This window comes from Crocodylus siamensis, chromosome 5, assembly GCF_052110815.1.
Source record: "Crocodylus siamensis isolate JL-2025a chromosome 5, ASM5211081v1, whole genome shotgun sequence".
Lineage (NCBI taxonomy): Eukaryota > Metazoa > Chordata > Crocodylia > Crocodylidae > Crocodylus > Crocodylus siamensis.
The window spans coordinates 176,072,766-176,087,176 of record NC_143399.1 but is presented as its reverse complement, the minus strand read 5'-3'; the positions used below and the strand labels follow the sequence as shown (position 1 = coordinate 176,087,176).

General features: G+C 49.8%; 1 protein-coding gene across 1 annotated transcript in view; it reads right to left on the bottom strand.

The window, feature by feature from the left end:
- LOC149864951 (macrophage mannose receptor 1-like) overlaps positions 1–14,411 on the bottom strand; it is a 112,260-nt gene that overhangs the window by 78,152 nt on the left and 19,697 nt on the right. The window contains exon 3 of the mRNA XM_090049812.1: positions 2,718–2,882. Coding sequence (XP_089905938.1) covers positions 2,718–2,882 — 165 coding nt within the window. The remainder of the gene's footprint in view (positions 1–2,717; positions 2,883–14,411) is intronic.

The following is a 14,411-nucleotide window of genomic DNA, read 5'->3' as shown; positions in this document are numbered from 1 at the left end:
CAGGATCTTACACATGTGGAAGCTGGTCAGCTTCATGATATGCCTAGCATGTGTAATCCATGTTTCTGAATCATAAGGCAGGGGTAACATAGATTCATATCTATTATAGCTGATTGTTTGCTGCTATTCCATGCACTTTTCTGTCATACAGGCAACCGCCACTTAGTGCTCTTATTTGGTTCCTGAAAAACCAATGTTAAGTGAAACCAAAAGTATTTGACGACCCAAGATGGCAACCGTAATTGATTTTAATGACACAGGATGACTATCGCAAGCATTATAACAAAACTTGCTGAGCGCTAAGTGAAATCAGGTATTAATTCCAAATGAGTGTTATAGCGAAACAGCACTAAGTGAAACAGTGTGAAGTGGCGGTTGCCTGTAGCCCAAAATTCTTAGCTGCTTTTTCTGATTCTGTTAGTCAGTTCAGCCTGAAAGTCAAGATTCCTGCTGACTGTTGAACTCAAGTAGCAAAAACTGTCAATGACACCACAAAATTTATCCTCCAAAGTGATGTCCAGTATTGGTTTTTTCACCCCTTGGTACATGATCACAGTCTTCTTGAAACTAATTGTCATCCCAAAGCTCTTGCATGATTCAGAAAATCTGACCATGAGATTATATGCAGGGAAGACTCACCAAAAGCAACCAAGGCCACACCATTCTACAAACAGAAAATTTCTCAGAACAAGTTCTTTCACCTTGGTTTTCACTCCAATCCTTGTGATGTTGAACAAGCCTCCATTTAGTCTGGTTCACAGACAAATGCCACCGTTGCTGTCCTTAAATGCATGAAGAAGCAGGAATGAAAAGTAGATGTTTAAAAGCACAGAGGCTAAGACACCTCCCCACCCCTGTTTCACCCTAATATCGATGCCAAAGTTGTTTGATTCTTTGTTTTCATACACTACCATTGCCTTCCTACCTTGATGTAATGAGTGAATGATATTCAATAGTTTGGGGGGCCAACCCAATTTCTTCATAAAAGTAAAAAGGCCCTGTCTGTTGACTCAAAGGCTACATACAATGGTATTCATTTTTCTCTAGACTTCTCTAGCAGTTGCTTGACTGAAAATATCATAGCAATGGTGGAGCATCCTGAGCGAAAACTGCATTGACTTTCAGGATAGATTCTTTCACTTAGAGATTGCAGCCTATGGAGCATGATGTGAGTTACAATTTTTCTGATGATGTTCAACAGAGAGATACCTCTATTGCTGTCACAGTTGCTTCCATGTTCTTTGTTTTTGTACAATTGTACAAATCGAGAATCTTTGAAATCTTGCTATACCACTTCCTCTTTTCAACAGTATAACTTCATGAAGATTTGAAGTAATCCATTGTTGGCACATTGTAGATTTCATCAGGCAAACAGTTGTTGCTGGATGCCTTGTTCCCAGGAATCAATTTAATGGCTTTCTGCTAATCTTCTAATGTACACACATTTTCTAAATCCATCATAGCCTTGAACTGTGGTAATCCTTCAAGCTCTTCATGTTTGATTTCTATCTCACTGGAGTATATTTTTACCTAACATCCCAGCTACGAGGCTTCGGAAAGCTTAAAATCTAACATGTACAATGCAGTTATAACAGTATTTGGCAAAAAATGCAAGAAAAATGCAGATTGGTTTGAATAGCACTCTGAAACCCTTGTACCACAAGTTAAGGACAAAAGGACAGTGCTAACAAACTATAAGAAATCTTCCAACACCATAATCCTAGAAAGTCTGAGACAAGCTCAAAGAAAAATGTAAAAGAAGGTTAAGAGGTGTGCCCAAGATTTTTGGCTGAAACTCTGTGATGATATTCAGAAAGCAGCTGATGCAGGTGATAACCGTGAAATGTACAAAGGCCATGTATAGACAAAATGACGGGCATGTGTGCACAACATTTTAAAGTGGGATAAATGCTTTTGCACTGCTTTAATGGTGTCAGTGTTTGCACGCATTGGCAGTGTATTAATCCCAGCCTACATGCATGAGCTGTGCACTGGCCCAGTGCTTCCCCCAGGACCACCCAAGCTGGGTGCCTGCAGGCAGGTGCCACTGGGGTGGGGGGTGCTGCTGCTGTGGAGGGATGCACCAGCAGTCCCCCTCCCCTCCTACAGCCCAGGGACCGCTCTACCCACAGACAGCTCGCTCTCCCCACCACTAAAGAGACAAGTATGTCAATGTGTGTACAACATAGGATTTTAAAGGGCCCTAAACTAAAGCGGTGTTTTTAAAAACCAACCGCTTCAATTTAGGGCCCTCATTTCATCTACACACGCCCTAAGGTATCAAATGAACTAGGTCCAGGCAAAAAGAAAATATAGCTCCTCTGAAAGACTTAAATGGAAATGTCATTGCTGATAAACAAAAACAGCTTGAGCATCAGAATGAATAGCACGGAATTATATTCTGCAGTGAGGCTGAAATAAAAACTAAGTAAATTTAACGAAATTTTGAAATGAAGTATCATTTCTAAATGTTCAAACATTTCATTTAGAAGCTGTTGAAATGAACTGTTTAAGCTTTTTCAAAACTTTTCTGAATTCTTTTTGCTGAAAATAGTGACTAAATTTGTTCCCAGTTCACAAATACCAGTGATCAGCATGAAATTGAATTTTTAGATGCTTTTGGTATTTACCAAATCCATCACCTTGCCCTTGTTACCATACTATATCTATTGTTCCCAGAGTGGAAGTCAGGACTTTCCAATGGTTTGTTACTTTACCTCTCAGATATGTTTGTTCATGAATCTCTGTAACACTCAGCAATTCCGCATTCTGTTGCTGACAACTTTTTCTTGCCTGGTGCCAAGTTAGAGCTGATTGGGAGTTTATCTGATAATAGGTACCTGTAGAAGGATCTGTAGTCCAAAATCTGACAGTGTTTTTATCTATATGGAGAAGAATTTATGTTAGCAATACTTAATAATTTGAATAATTATAGGGCCTAGCTGATATTTTTGTAAGACAATTGTCATTTGCCTTACAAACACATTAAAAGCTGACTTGTGAAGGATGACAGCACCACCAGTCAACCAGCAACTACATAGAGCTATAAAGAGCTATATAAATATAGAGCTATATATATGTATAACACCCCCCGCCACACACTGGGTTGTATATTGTTTTCGTGTGCGAGTGTTTTGATACGAGCAAGATGGCCTCAGTTGTTCTGGCCATGTGCTGAGCTATAGTTTCATCGGCCAGTGGAAGCAGAGGATTCTTCAAGCCAATTGGTTGGGAGAGAGACTGCAATGTGGCGCTCCCTGGACAAGGCCAGGGTGATGTCATGCAAGGGATATAAGGGGAGCTAGGCTGGGTTGGAGAAGGAGAATCAGGTCAGATTCAGGAAATTCCTTTATGCTGGCATATCTCTCAGGACTTGGAGAAGTGGAGCTCAAAGAGAGAACCAATTTGAATCCCTAGAGGGAGCAAGTTGCAAAGAGGAGACACATCATGGCAGAAAATACAATAATGGGAGGAAAAAGTGGAAAGAAACAAAAGCAATGATACAGTGTAAAGCCATGGAATTCCCCAAAAGTGAAAATAAAAGCCCCTTAGGTCTGTATACAGTCAAGAGTAAGTCAGTGAAGAGATTTCAAAGGAAGAGTGACATAACCATGGAAAAGGAAGATTAATTTAGTGGCAATATCTTATGGAAACTGGAGGTCAGGGAGCTGGCCAGAGAGAATGAGCAGACCCTACATATGTTTGAAAATACTGAATCGATTATTAAATTTAGGTCATATAAATGAACTACTTTAAGTTAAGTAAGCAAAAATTACTAGGAACATAAGACTGGAAGGACCTGGGGTCACTGATTCTAGGCACCTCCCTAATCCTGCAGTGGTTTAAAATCAGTTTTCCTCTGCTACCTACTGCTCCAGAAGTAGAAGGCTCTTTTCTTCCCTGATGCTTACTGCCTGGCGCATTTATTAGTGCAGTCATAGTCCCTCTCAGGGTTCATTTTGCTTGTCCAGTTTCTCAGTCAACTGTAATAAAACACTGAAAATAATTTTTCAAGAATAAAAAGTTGATTAAAAATGCTGAACTGTAGAATTATAGATCAGTGGGCGCATCTACACATACATTTACTCCAGCCTAGATTTACTGTGCAGTAAGCTATTGTACAGTAAAGGTGTTTGGTTAGGTGCCTACCAGTGCAGGGACTACGTAGAAAATTTTCTGCCAGATCCTTACAGTCCTGCAATGTGCTTTGTTCAAGCCCACTCTGCTTCCCTGCACTATGGCTGCCCCCAGCCCCTGGCTCTGGCAGTGATAAACAGCATCCCAGGATCCTGCTGGCCACCTTGATCACCCTGCTGTCCCACTGCACTGACTGTTGCCTGGACCACAGCCTGCTCATTCCACCTGGCTCCCCCACAACCAGCCACTGTTACACATATTGCCAATTGCTCAAATCACGAAGGAGATTTTATAAAGGGGAGTAAGGCAAGGTGCCACATTTATTGATTACATGAGTTGGACATATAGGTTCGGACACACCATTCATACAAACACACACAAATCATCATACACATCAGGCATACATATACACAAAACAACCATTTCATCCACACATACACCAAACATAGTGACCAGCAATAGTTGCTCAATATTAGCCCAGGGTGGCCAACCCGGGCTTACTGAGTAGACGATGATGATTTAAAGATAGCAGATTTGAAGATAATAACTGGAGCAGGGTGAACAGATGCATCTGTGCTCTGATGAAACAGCAGAAGAGAAAGAGACTCACCCAACTTGGCATTTTCAAAGTGTTCTTTCATAGGGATTGACACCCTTTGTTTAGGGCTTTGGGGGTTTTCCATACCCAGCTTCTGTTTTTGTCTTCTTCTGTTCTTTTGCCTTCAGCTTATCTTAGCCTTGGAGTGTTCTTGTTGCCCGTCTGGCAGGATGGATACATTCCTTCTCTTCATTATCTTCTTTGTGCCCTAGTCTTAAAAGGGGAGCTAGGCTGATGCTGCAACCAGGGATGCCAATGATCGGCTCCATGAGACCACTGCCAGGGCCACCATTACCCTTCTGGGCCTCCAGCCCTGCTGCCTCTGGGCCCACTGCACCAGCCAGCACTGGTGGCAGCACCTTGTCCAGCAGAACTTGGATGGCAAACAGTGGGTGGATGCCTTCCAGCTCACCTGGGCCACCTTTGGGGACCTGCTCCAGTAGCTCCAGTCCCATCTGGAGTGCCAGGACACTGGCATGCAACCGGCCCTCCTTGCTGACACCTGCCTGGCCTTGGCACTGCTGAAGCTTGCTACTTGTGCCAGCCTCCAGTATGTTGGCCACCTGTTGGGCATGAGCAAGGCCACCACTGGGGAGACTGCCCTGGAGGTGCATGGGGCCCTCCAGGACATGCTGGCAGACACTGTCCTCCATATCCATAACCCCCAGGTGGTGGTGGCAAGATTCCCCCTGTGTATCAGGGCCCTGGACAAGACCCACATACTGGTCACCTGCCCGCCCCATGGAGACCACCCCTATTATAGGTGCAGGAGATTGCACTCCAGGCTCCTGCAGGCTCTCGTGGACCACCGCAGCATGTTCATGTATGTGAGCACTAGATAGACAGGCAGTATGCACAATGCCCACATCTTCAGGAACTCTGGCTTGGTGAGACTGGTGGAGAGCAAGCTGGGGTTGCTGGACCTGCAGCTGGGTGACATCATGGTCCCACCTCTGCTCACTGGGGACCCTGCCTAGCTGCTCCTGCCCTGGCTGATGAGGGACTACACCGGCCACCTGGATCTTTGCCAAGCCCACTTTAATTGCTGCCTGGGCAAGTCCCGCCCACTGCTCAAGTGGCTTTAGCTGCCTCAAGGGCCACTGGTACTCCCCCATTCCCGCCTTGATGTTTCCAAGGAGAACCTCCCCAGGTCATCATCACAGCCTGTGTGCTGCACAATATCCTCCACCCACCAGACCCATACATCATCTTCCCGCTGCTCAGCCACTGCCACCAGCTGCTGGAGGAGGGTCCTGTCCTGTATGCACCTCTGGTGTAACTGGAACATCCAGAGGGCCCCAGCGCTGGGTGATGGTATCCCTGAACTGGCATCCCTGCTGACCCCTGTGACCTGTCCCCCACATCCAGATGCTGGATGTGCAGAGCCAGGAGACAGAACCCTTTTGTAAGAGTTTGTAACATTTCAGAGATAAGGTACTCTGCTCCAGAGGCCATGCACTGTCCAGCCTCAGATTGGGGGTTGTCTGTGCATGGGTGCCCAGGGACCATGGTAAGGTGACCAGGCAGGACTGGGCCCAGGCATCTACCAGCTGAGCAAAATCCTTGGATGCAGGTGTCATGGTGTACATAGTTTTTCTGGACTTTAGGAAGGCCTTTGACAAGGTCTCTCCCCCTAGTCTCATTAAAAAATTAGGCGACTGTGGTGTCGATGCCTACATAGTCAGATGGGTCGCAAATTGGCTAAAGGGCCACACCCAGAGAGTGGTGGTAGATGGGTCTTTTTTAACATGGAGGGATGTGGGCAACGGGGTCCTCCAGGGCTCAGGCCCACTCTGTTCAACATCTTCATCAGTGACTTGGACAAGGGGGTGAAAAGCACCTTCTTCAAATTCATGGATGTCACTAAGATGTGGGGAGAAGTGAGCACGCTGGAGGAGAGGGACAGGCTGCAACTAGACCTGGACAGGTTACAGGAGTGGGTGGATGAGAACAGGATGGGTTTCAATACTGACAAGTGCAAGGTACTGCACCTAGGGAGGAAGAATCAGCAGCATATCTACAGGCTGGGGAACTCCCTTCCCATCAATACAGAGGCAGAAAATGATCTTGGAGTCATTATTGATTCCAAAATGAACATGGGCCGACAGTGTGAGGATGCGGTCAATAAGGCTAACCGCACCTTGTCATGCATCCACAGATGCATTGCAAGCAGGTCCAAGGAGGTGATCCTCCCCCTCTATGCAACACTGGTCAGGCTGCAGTTGGAGTACTGTGCCCAGTGCTGGATGCCTTACTTCAGGAGGGATGTGGCTAGCATTGAGAGGGTTCCAGAGGAGGGCCACTAGCATGATCGGGGTCAGCAAGGCAGGCCCTATGACCGGAGGCTACAGGACCTGAACATGTTCAGCCTCCACAAGAGAAGGCTGAGAGAGGATCTGGTGACCATCTACAAACTGGCCAAGGGGGACCAGCAAGCTATGGGAGAGTCCCTGTTCCGCCAAGCAGTACCGGGAGTAACAAGGAATAATGGCCATAAGTTGACTGAGAGTAGATTCAGGATAGATATCAGGAGACACTACTTCACAGTCAGGGTGGCTAGGATCTGGAACCAACTTCCAAGGGAAGTGGTGCTCGCTTCTACCCTGGGGATCTTCAAAAGGAGGCTGGATAATCACCTAGCCGGGGTTGTTTGACCCCAGCATTCTTTCCTGCCCATGGCAGGGGGTCAGACTTGATGATCTGCTCAGGTCCCTTTTGACCCTACTGACTATGAAACTATGAGCCTGTCATCTCCATGCACTCCCCTAGGGCCGGTGACCCACTGGGTGCTGGCTGCAGGCAGCCTGCCTCCCCGAGACTGTCCTCAGGGCAGGACAGGCCAGGATCCTGGCAGCACCTGCTGCCATGGCACTAGACCCCACTCCTCCACTCTCCCTCCACAGGCCCACCACCCTGTTGTGCAGCTGCCTAGCCCATGGCACCCAGGCTCCTGGATAACTGGGACAAGGAGCTGGCTGCACCCCCCACCCTCTCCACAGAGGGCTGTCTTGTAAGGTGCCCCAAGGCCAGCCCTCCACCGCTGTGCCCTGAGCATGCCCCTGATGGTGCATGATTAGCTGTTTGTGCAGGCTTAGGTGTGCCCAAGCCACTATACCTTGCTGCTGATGATCCTCCTGGTGCCTCGGGTGCACTTGCACTCCTGGTTTGTGACCCTGAGCTATGATGATTTGGGGGCAAGCCTGGGATACCCCACAAGCTCTGCCACTGCCTGGGGGACTACCTGTGGCAGTACTACATGTCCCTGTCCCCTGCTGCTGAGGAGGACATTGCTGCTGGCATCAGTGCATTCCTCAGTGTAAGAAACTCATGCATGCCTACCTGCAGGAGCACAGGCTGCTCAAAGTTTTGCACTGTGTCCCACCTCTCTGCATGCTGGCAGTGAGGTGACCTGGGGCCAGGAGAGGGTGGGAGAGCCAGGCAGGGAGGATGAGTGGGGAAGGGGCAGGGACTGGGACCAGGGGCAGGGGTGGAGGCTTGGACGGCCATCCTCTTAATGTTACCATGTGTCCAGGTCTGGTGGCTGGGGGCTCAGTACAGTCCTCCCCATCAGCACTGGTGTCTTATTGCACCTTATGTCCTGGTCCCATGGTGCATGGTGTACAGGTGCCAAGCCAGGGTCTACCTCCATGGAGGAGCTGGTGCTGCTGACAGCCAGCAGTGACATGGCCAACCATACCTCATGGTGGGGTCTGGGGCTATGCAGCTGCTGAGGCAGATGCTGGCCAGGGCTCCCCAAGCCACTGGTGAACTGAGCAGCTGGGGAGTTGGGCAGAATGGGATGCTGAATGCCCAAAGATCCCTCCTCTGGTGATATGTCACTGGAAGGGTCAGTGTGGAGCAGCAGCTTGGGCAGCTCACCTGTGCTGGTAAAAACTGTACGGTTGCAGCCTAGGACCCAGGGCACCAAAATGTGGGTCAGCTGCCACATAAAGGACATGGTCTTACAGGCATGGCCAGACCAATGATTGTGATCAGTCATAGCTACCCACTGTGCCCTTAAGGCCTTGACCCTTATGTGGCACTGCTGTACCAACTGGGAGTGCCCATGCTCCTGCATCCCACCTGACAAGGCCTCATAAATGTAGATGTTTAAATGCCCGCCCCACTCAAATTGGTGCTGCACCTCTGCATTGCCCCAGAGCACCAACATCCTCCTGGCTCCAGTTGGGGCCCCAGGTAGAGGGCACATTTGTGCACACATGAGAGGTGCCAGGCCCGGATGGGGACCGTTGTGGGTCCCACACTGGCTCTCTGGGCCCCGTGTGGCTGTCCCATTGTTGTCGACCCTGGGCATCTGCCAGAAGTGTCCAGTGCAGGGGCACAGCATGGGTCTAACAGCTGTGTGGAACAGGCTATGCTCTGAAGCAGCTGCAGCACAGGGCAGTCTGCTGGGGGTCTGCAGCAGGGAAGTGGCCCTGGCCCTGCTGCCAGAAACAGCCTGCAAGCAGCCCTGGGGTGCTGACAGACTGGCCAGGGGCTGCAGCAACTTTTCTGCACCCACCTGACCTGACAGCAGTGCCTGGTAGCTGCAAGGCAGTGCAGGGCCAAGCAACAGTGCATGGCTTGAGATAGGCAGGCACACAGGACCTATATTGTCCTCAGGCTGATGTGATATGTGCCCCAGGGCACAAAAGGGCTGCAGGTTCTTATAGTCTGAAGCCAGGGGCTGCTACAGGGGCAGCCTAGTCTTGCAGCAGGAGAAGCTTCTAGGTTGCAGCCCTGGTGCTGGCCTCAGGCTGGCCCACGAGTAGCAAGGCAGACCTGGCAGCCAGGTCACAATTACGTCTGCGTTACTGAGCAGTTACTAATCACACTTCAATTTGCTACCTCCACTTAGAGGTAGCAAATCTAATTGTGATTAGGGATTTTTCCTGCACAATAAGCATGTACACAAGTAGACATGCACACTTACTGTGCAGTAAACCAGGCAACAACACAATAACATGTCTCGTGTAGATACACCCAGTAAGTCTCTATCCAGGAAACTGTAGAGGAAATTTGAACTGCATATTCCCTGGATGGAAAATCATATATTAGGAGGCAAAACAGTGCAGGTTGTATAATGTCATACCACTGGCAGCTTCAGATGTAGAGGGACTTCCATAGATTTCATAGACATTAGGGCTGGAAGGGACCTCAGAAGATCATCAGTTCCAGCCCCCTTCCCCAGGGGCAGGAAATCAGCTGGGGTCACAGGATCCCAGCAAGATAAATGTCCAAATGTTTCTTAAAGGACTCCAGAGTAGGTGCTTGCACCACCACTGGTGGCAGTCTGTTCCAGGCCTTGGGGACTTGGACAGTAAAGAAGTTCTTCGTTATATCCAGCCTGAAACAGTGTCAGAGGAGTTTGTGACCATTTGACTTTGTCATTCCTTGGGGCACTCTGGTGAACAGGTGTTCCCCCAAATTGTGATGCACACCCCTTATAAGCAGCCACCAGGTGCCCCCTGAGCCTGCACTTTTCCAGGCTGAAAAGTCCCATGGCTCTCAGCCTCACATCATAAGACCTGTTCTGTCCTCTGATCATGTGTGTGGCTCTCCTCTGGGCTCTCTCAAGATTCTCAACATCCTTTTTAAATTGTGAAGCCCAGAATTGGATGCAGTACTCCAGCTTCAGCCTCACCAAGGTCGAGTACAATGAGAGGATGACATCCTGGTATTTGCTTGAGAAGCATTGATGAATGCAGGTCAGATAAATTTACATTGCATTTTTCAGCAAAGAAGAAGTTCTGTTCTTTTCAGCCCCCTCCCCTGTGAGAATAGGACCTTGCAGAAGTCCCAGCTGTTACACCTCTGCCCCAAGCAGTGGGGGGAGCAGCTGTAGGGCACTTCTCATGGTTGCTTGGGCCCCAGGGATGGGAGTCTGACCCCCCATAGAAACATTTTTGTAACAAGATGCTCCTTAAAATGGGGCAAGGATGGAAAACCTCAATATTGTTTTGGACATAAATACTGGCAGAAAAAATATATCTAACTGCAACAGTGAGAAAACAATGGGCTGAAGCAGTAAGTAGATGATGCCCAATGCTTCAGCTTCTAGTCAAGAAAGACAACTGACAATGGGTTAAACCCAGTGAAGCCAAAGTCCCTCCAGTCTCCCTGGGTTTGGCAGTTTTTCCCCTTTCAAAAAAAAAATATTACAGGTACACAGTGGCAATTATCTGCCATCCACCAATTCCACTGACATTCCACTGTCATTTGTGATTTCATGTTTCCTATGCATCTCAAGTTTCCTATGCTCCGGTGTGAGACGCACAGGTGTAAGCCCGCTGTGCCCCCATGAGCCCAGGGACCCCAGCAGTGACCCCAGGACCCCTGACAAGCCCCAGCCTGCCAGCAGGTAAGCAGGGGCCCATGGAGGGAGGGACCTAGTGAGCTGGGAGTGGGCTAATTGGACCAAGGAAGGTCATGCCCCCCAGGCTCCTACTTCGCCCAGCCCCCCAGGGAGCCGCGCAACCGGAGCTTCGTGAACAGGCCGTGCAAACAGGTGCACTTCTGAGCCCGGTGTGCGAGTTTGCATGGGAGTTTGTGCAGAAGGGCAAGCAGGAGGGCCCAAGGCCATGCCCATGAGTCCCCCAGAGCAGACAGTCCCAGCTGTAGCCAGCCCACCAGTGGTCTGTGGTTCCCCCCTCCCCCGGCATCTCAGAGACGGCCACCCAGATGGAACCCATGGTTCCAGGCTCCACACAGACGGAGCCCCTGGCTTTCAGCTGCGGGGGCTGCCTGTCCCTTTTTCAGGCTCTGGGGCCTGGGAGCATGGCCACCTCCCGTTGTGGGATCTGCTCCCTTTTGGGGTCTCTGGCGCACCAGCTGGAGGAGCTCCAGGCCACAGTCCAGAGACTGCATGCCATCAGGGACTGTGAACAGGAGACAGATTCCTACTGCCAGGCCTTTCTCCCCTGGGAGGTGTAGGGTAGACCACAGTCTCCCTCCAGGACAAGGGAAGACCCAGGGACCTCCCCTTCTGTCCAGCCATGGGGTTGAACCAAGGTGGTCAAGGGCCCCAAGGCCCATCACACCAAGGCCTCTGCCCTGCCGGACCTTTGCAACAGGTATGAGCCTCCTGTAGCCCCAGCAGAGCCTGCTGAGTTGCCAGCTCCCACAGGCAACACAGAGGACACTGTACCTACCATCCCCGCTCTCCCCAAGACCAAACACAAAGTGTTGGTCATGGGAGACTCCATCCTGAGGGGGACTGAGGGGGTAATCTGCTGCCTCAACCCCTCAGCCCAGGAAGTTTGCTGCTTCCCAGGGGCCTGCATCCGTGACATTGTGGAGAAGATCCTTAAACTCCTCCAGCCCACAGACCGCTATCCCATGCTCCTCATCCAAGTGGGTACCAATGACATGGCTCAGAGTGCTCCTAGCTGGGTCATGAGGCGCTTCAGGGATTTGGGTGTGGCACTAAAGGGTCTGGGGGCACAGGTGGTGTTTTCTTTGATCCTCCCAGTCTCAGGCTATGGGCTGAGGAGGGAGAGGAGAATCCACATAGTCAACCAAAGACTGCGGCGCTGGTGTCATTGGGAACGCTTTGGCTTCCATGACCACAGTCCGCTCTTTGGAGAGAGAGGCGGTGAGCTGTTGGGAAGGGATGGCCTCCACCTCTCTACGTTGGGAAGGAGAGGAGCTAGACTGGCTGACCTGATCCACTGGGCTTTAAACTAAGCCCACCAGGGGATGGGGGAGACTACTGCCGCTGCTGGCCCACCAAGTGGCCCTTGCAAACCCAGCAGGCTAAGGCACATAAGGAATCCCATCCCACCCCCAGCCCTGGAAAAAAATGTAGGCAAGGCAAGAGCCCCTAAGGGGACACTTGTGTGTCTATACATAAATGCCAGGAGCCTGAGGAATAAACAGGATGAACTTGTTCTCCTCATAAATGCAAATAACTACGAAGTCATAGGGATAACGGAGACCTGGTGGGATTCCACCCATGACTGGATCACGGGTATAGATGGCTATACCCTGTACAGGAGGGATCAAGTGGACATAAGGGGTGGGGTCGTAGCTGTCTATGTCAAGGAAAGCTACGCGTCCCTGCAAGCTGACATTGGCACCCATGGTGGATGACTTGACACCCTCTGGGTTAAAATCCGTGGGGAACACAGCACAGGTGATACTATGGTGAGGGTCTACTACAGACCCCCTACCCAGAGTCAAGACCTCGACCAGGAGTTCACCAGGGAATTGGCTAAGGCCACACAATCCTGGTGTATGGTTGTCATGGGAGACTTTAACTACCCAGATATCTTGTGGGAGGAGTGCTCGGCCAAATCCTGAGTCCCAAAGCTTTCTCTCATGTGTGGACATCCTCTACCTGATGCAGGAAGTCTACTGGCTGACAAGAGGTAAAGCGTTGCTCAACCTCATACTGGCAACCGGGGAGGACCTAACTGGCAACCTAACAATCAAAGGGAAGCTGGGTGACAGTGATCATGAACTGATCACTTTTACCGTCTGCCATAAAGCTGGCAAGTCAGTCACTTCTACAGAACTCTTCAACTTCAGGAAAGCTGACTTTGACAAGCCAAGGAGGCTTGTCATAGAGGCCCTAAAAGGCCACAACCCAATGGAGCGGGGAGTTCAGGACCCATGGTTGCTCGTCAAGGGAGCAATCCTGGATGCGCAAGCAAAGTCCATCCCATCTCGGAGGAAAGGCAGCAAAAGGCCAGGGAACTGGCGGACCTCCTACGTCTTAAAAGGAAGACCTATAAAGGATGGAAGACTGGAACCGCCACCAAGGAAGAATACTCTGCTTTAGTCCAGACTTGCAGAGAGCAAATCAGGAAAGCCAAGGCTGCGATGGAACTCCAGCTAGCTACAAATATCAAGGAAAATAAAAATTCCTTTTTTAGATATGTGAAGAGCTGGAGGAAAAGCAAAGGCAACATTGGGCCCCTGCTAAACCAGATGGGGCAACTGACAACTAACTCCCAGGAAAAAGCAAACTTGCTAAATGGGTACTTTGTGTCAGTTTTCCATCAGCCCCATGAGACGGCCCTGCCCACTATGGGTCAGGGAGGCCCGGGCAAGGGAGATTCCTTGCCCTCCATCAAAACTGTGATGTAGAAATTCAGACAGGATCAGTGTTTGGCTATCAGAAGTGCTTTATTTTGCGAGGCCACGGGAGAAAAAGCAAGGGGCAGCTAATTCTCAGAGAGAGCAAGGCACAGACCCCCTTATATACTAGTAAGCCATGTACAGGTCAAGCTGCCCCATAACATACTCTTGGCAGTCTGACAGCAACGCATCCTGTTGTTTGCTGAACCAAGCATGTTTTTCTCAAGCTGTCTCCTGATAAGCTTAACCTGAAGGCCGCCTTGTTGCCACTCGGCCTTCACCCACATCCCCCATCCTGTCCCGACACATATACACTTCTCCCAGTACTTTTCTATTCCTCATCAGCTGACCTTGTGAAGGAACACCTCGACAGGCTGGATACCTTCAAGTCAATCGGCCCTGATGGGTTACACCCAAAGGTACTCGGGGAGCTGGCAAGCATCATAGCTCAGCAACGAATCTTGGTGCTCTGGTGAAGTGCCCGATGATTGGAAGAGGGTCAATGTCATGCCTATCTTCAAGAAAGGGAGGAAAGTAGATCTGGCAAACTACAGGCCCATCAGCCTGACCTCTATCCTGGGGAAAGTCTTGGAAA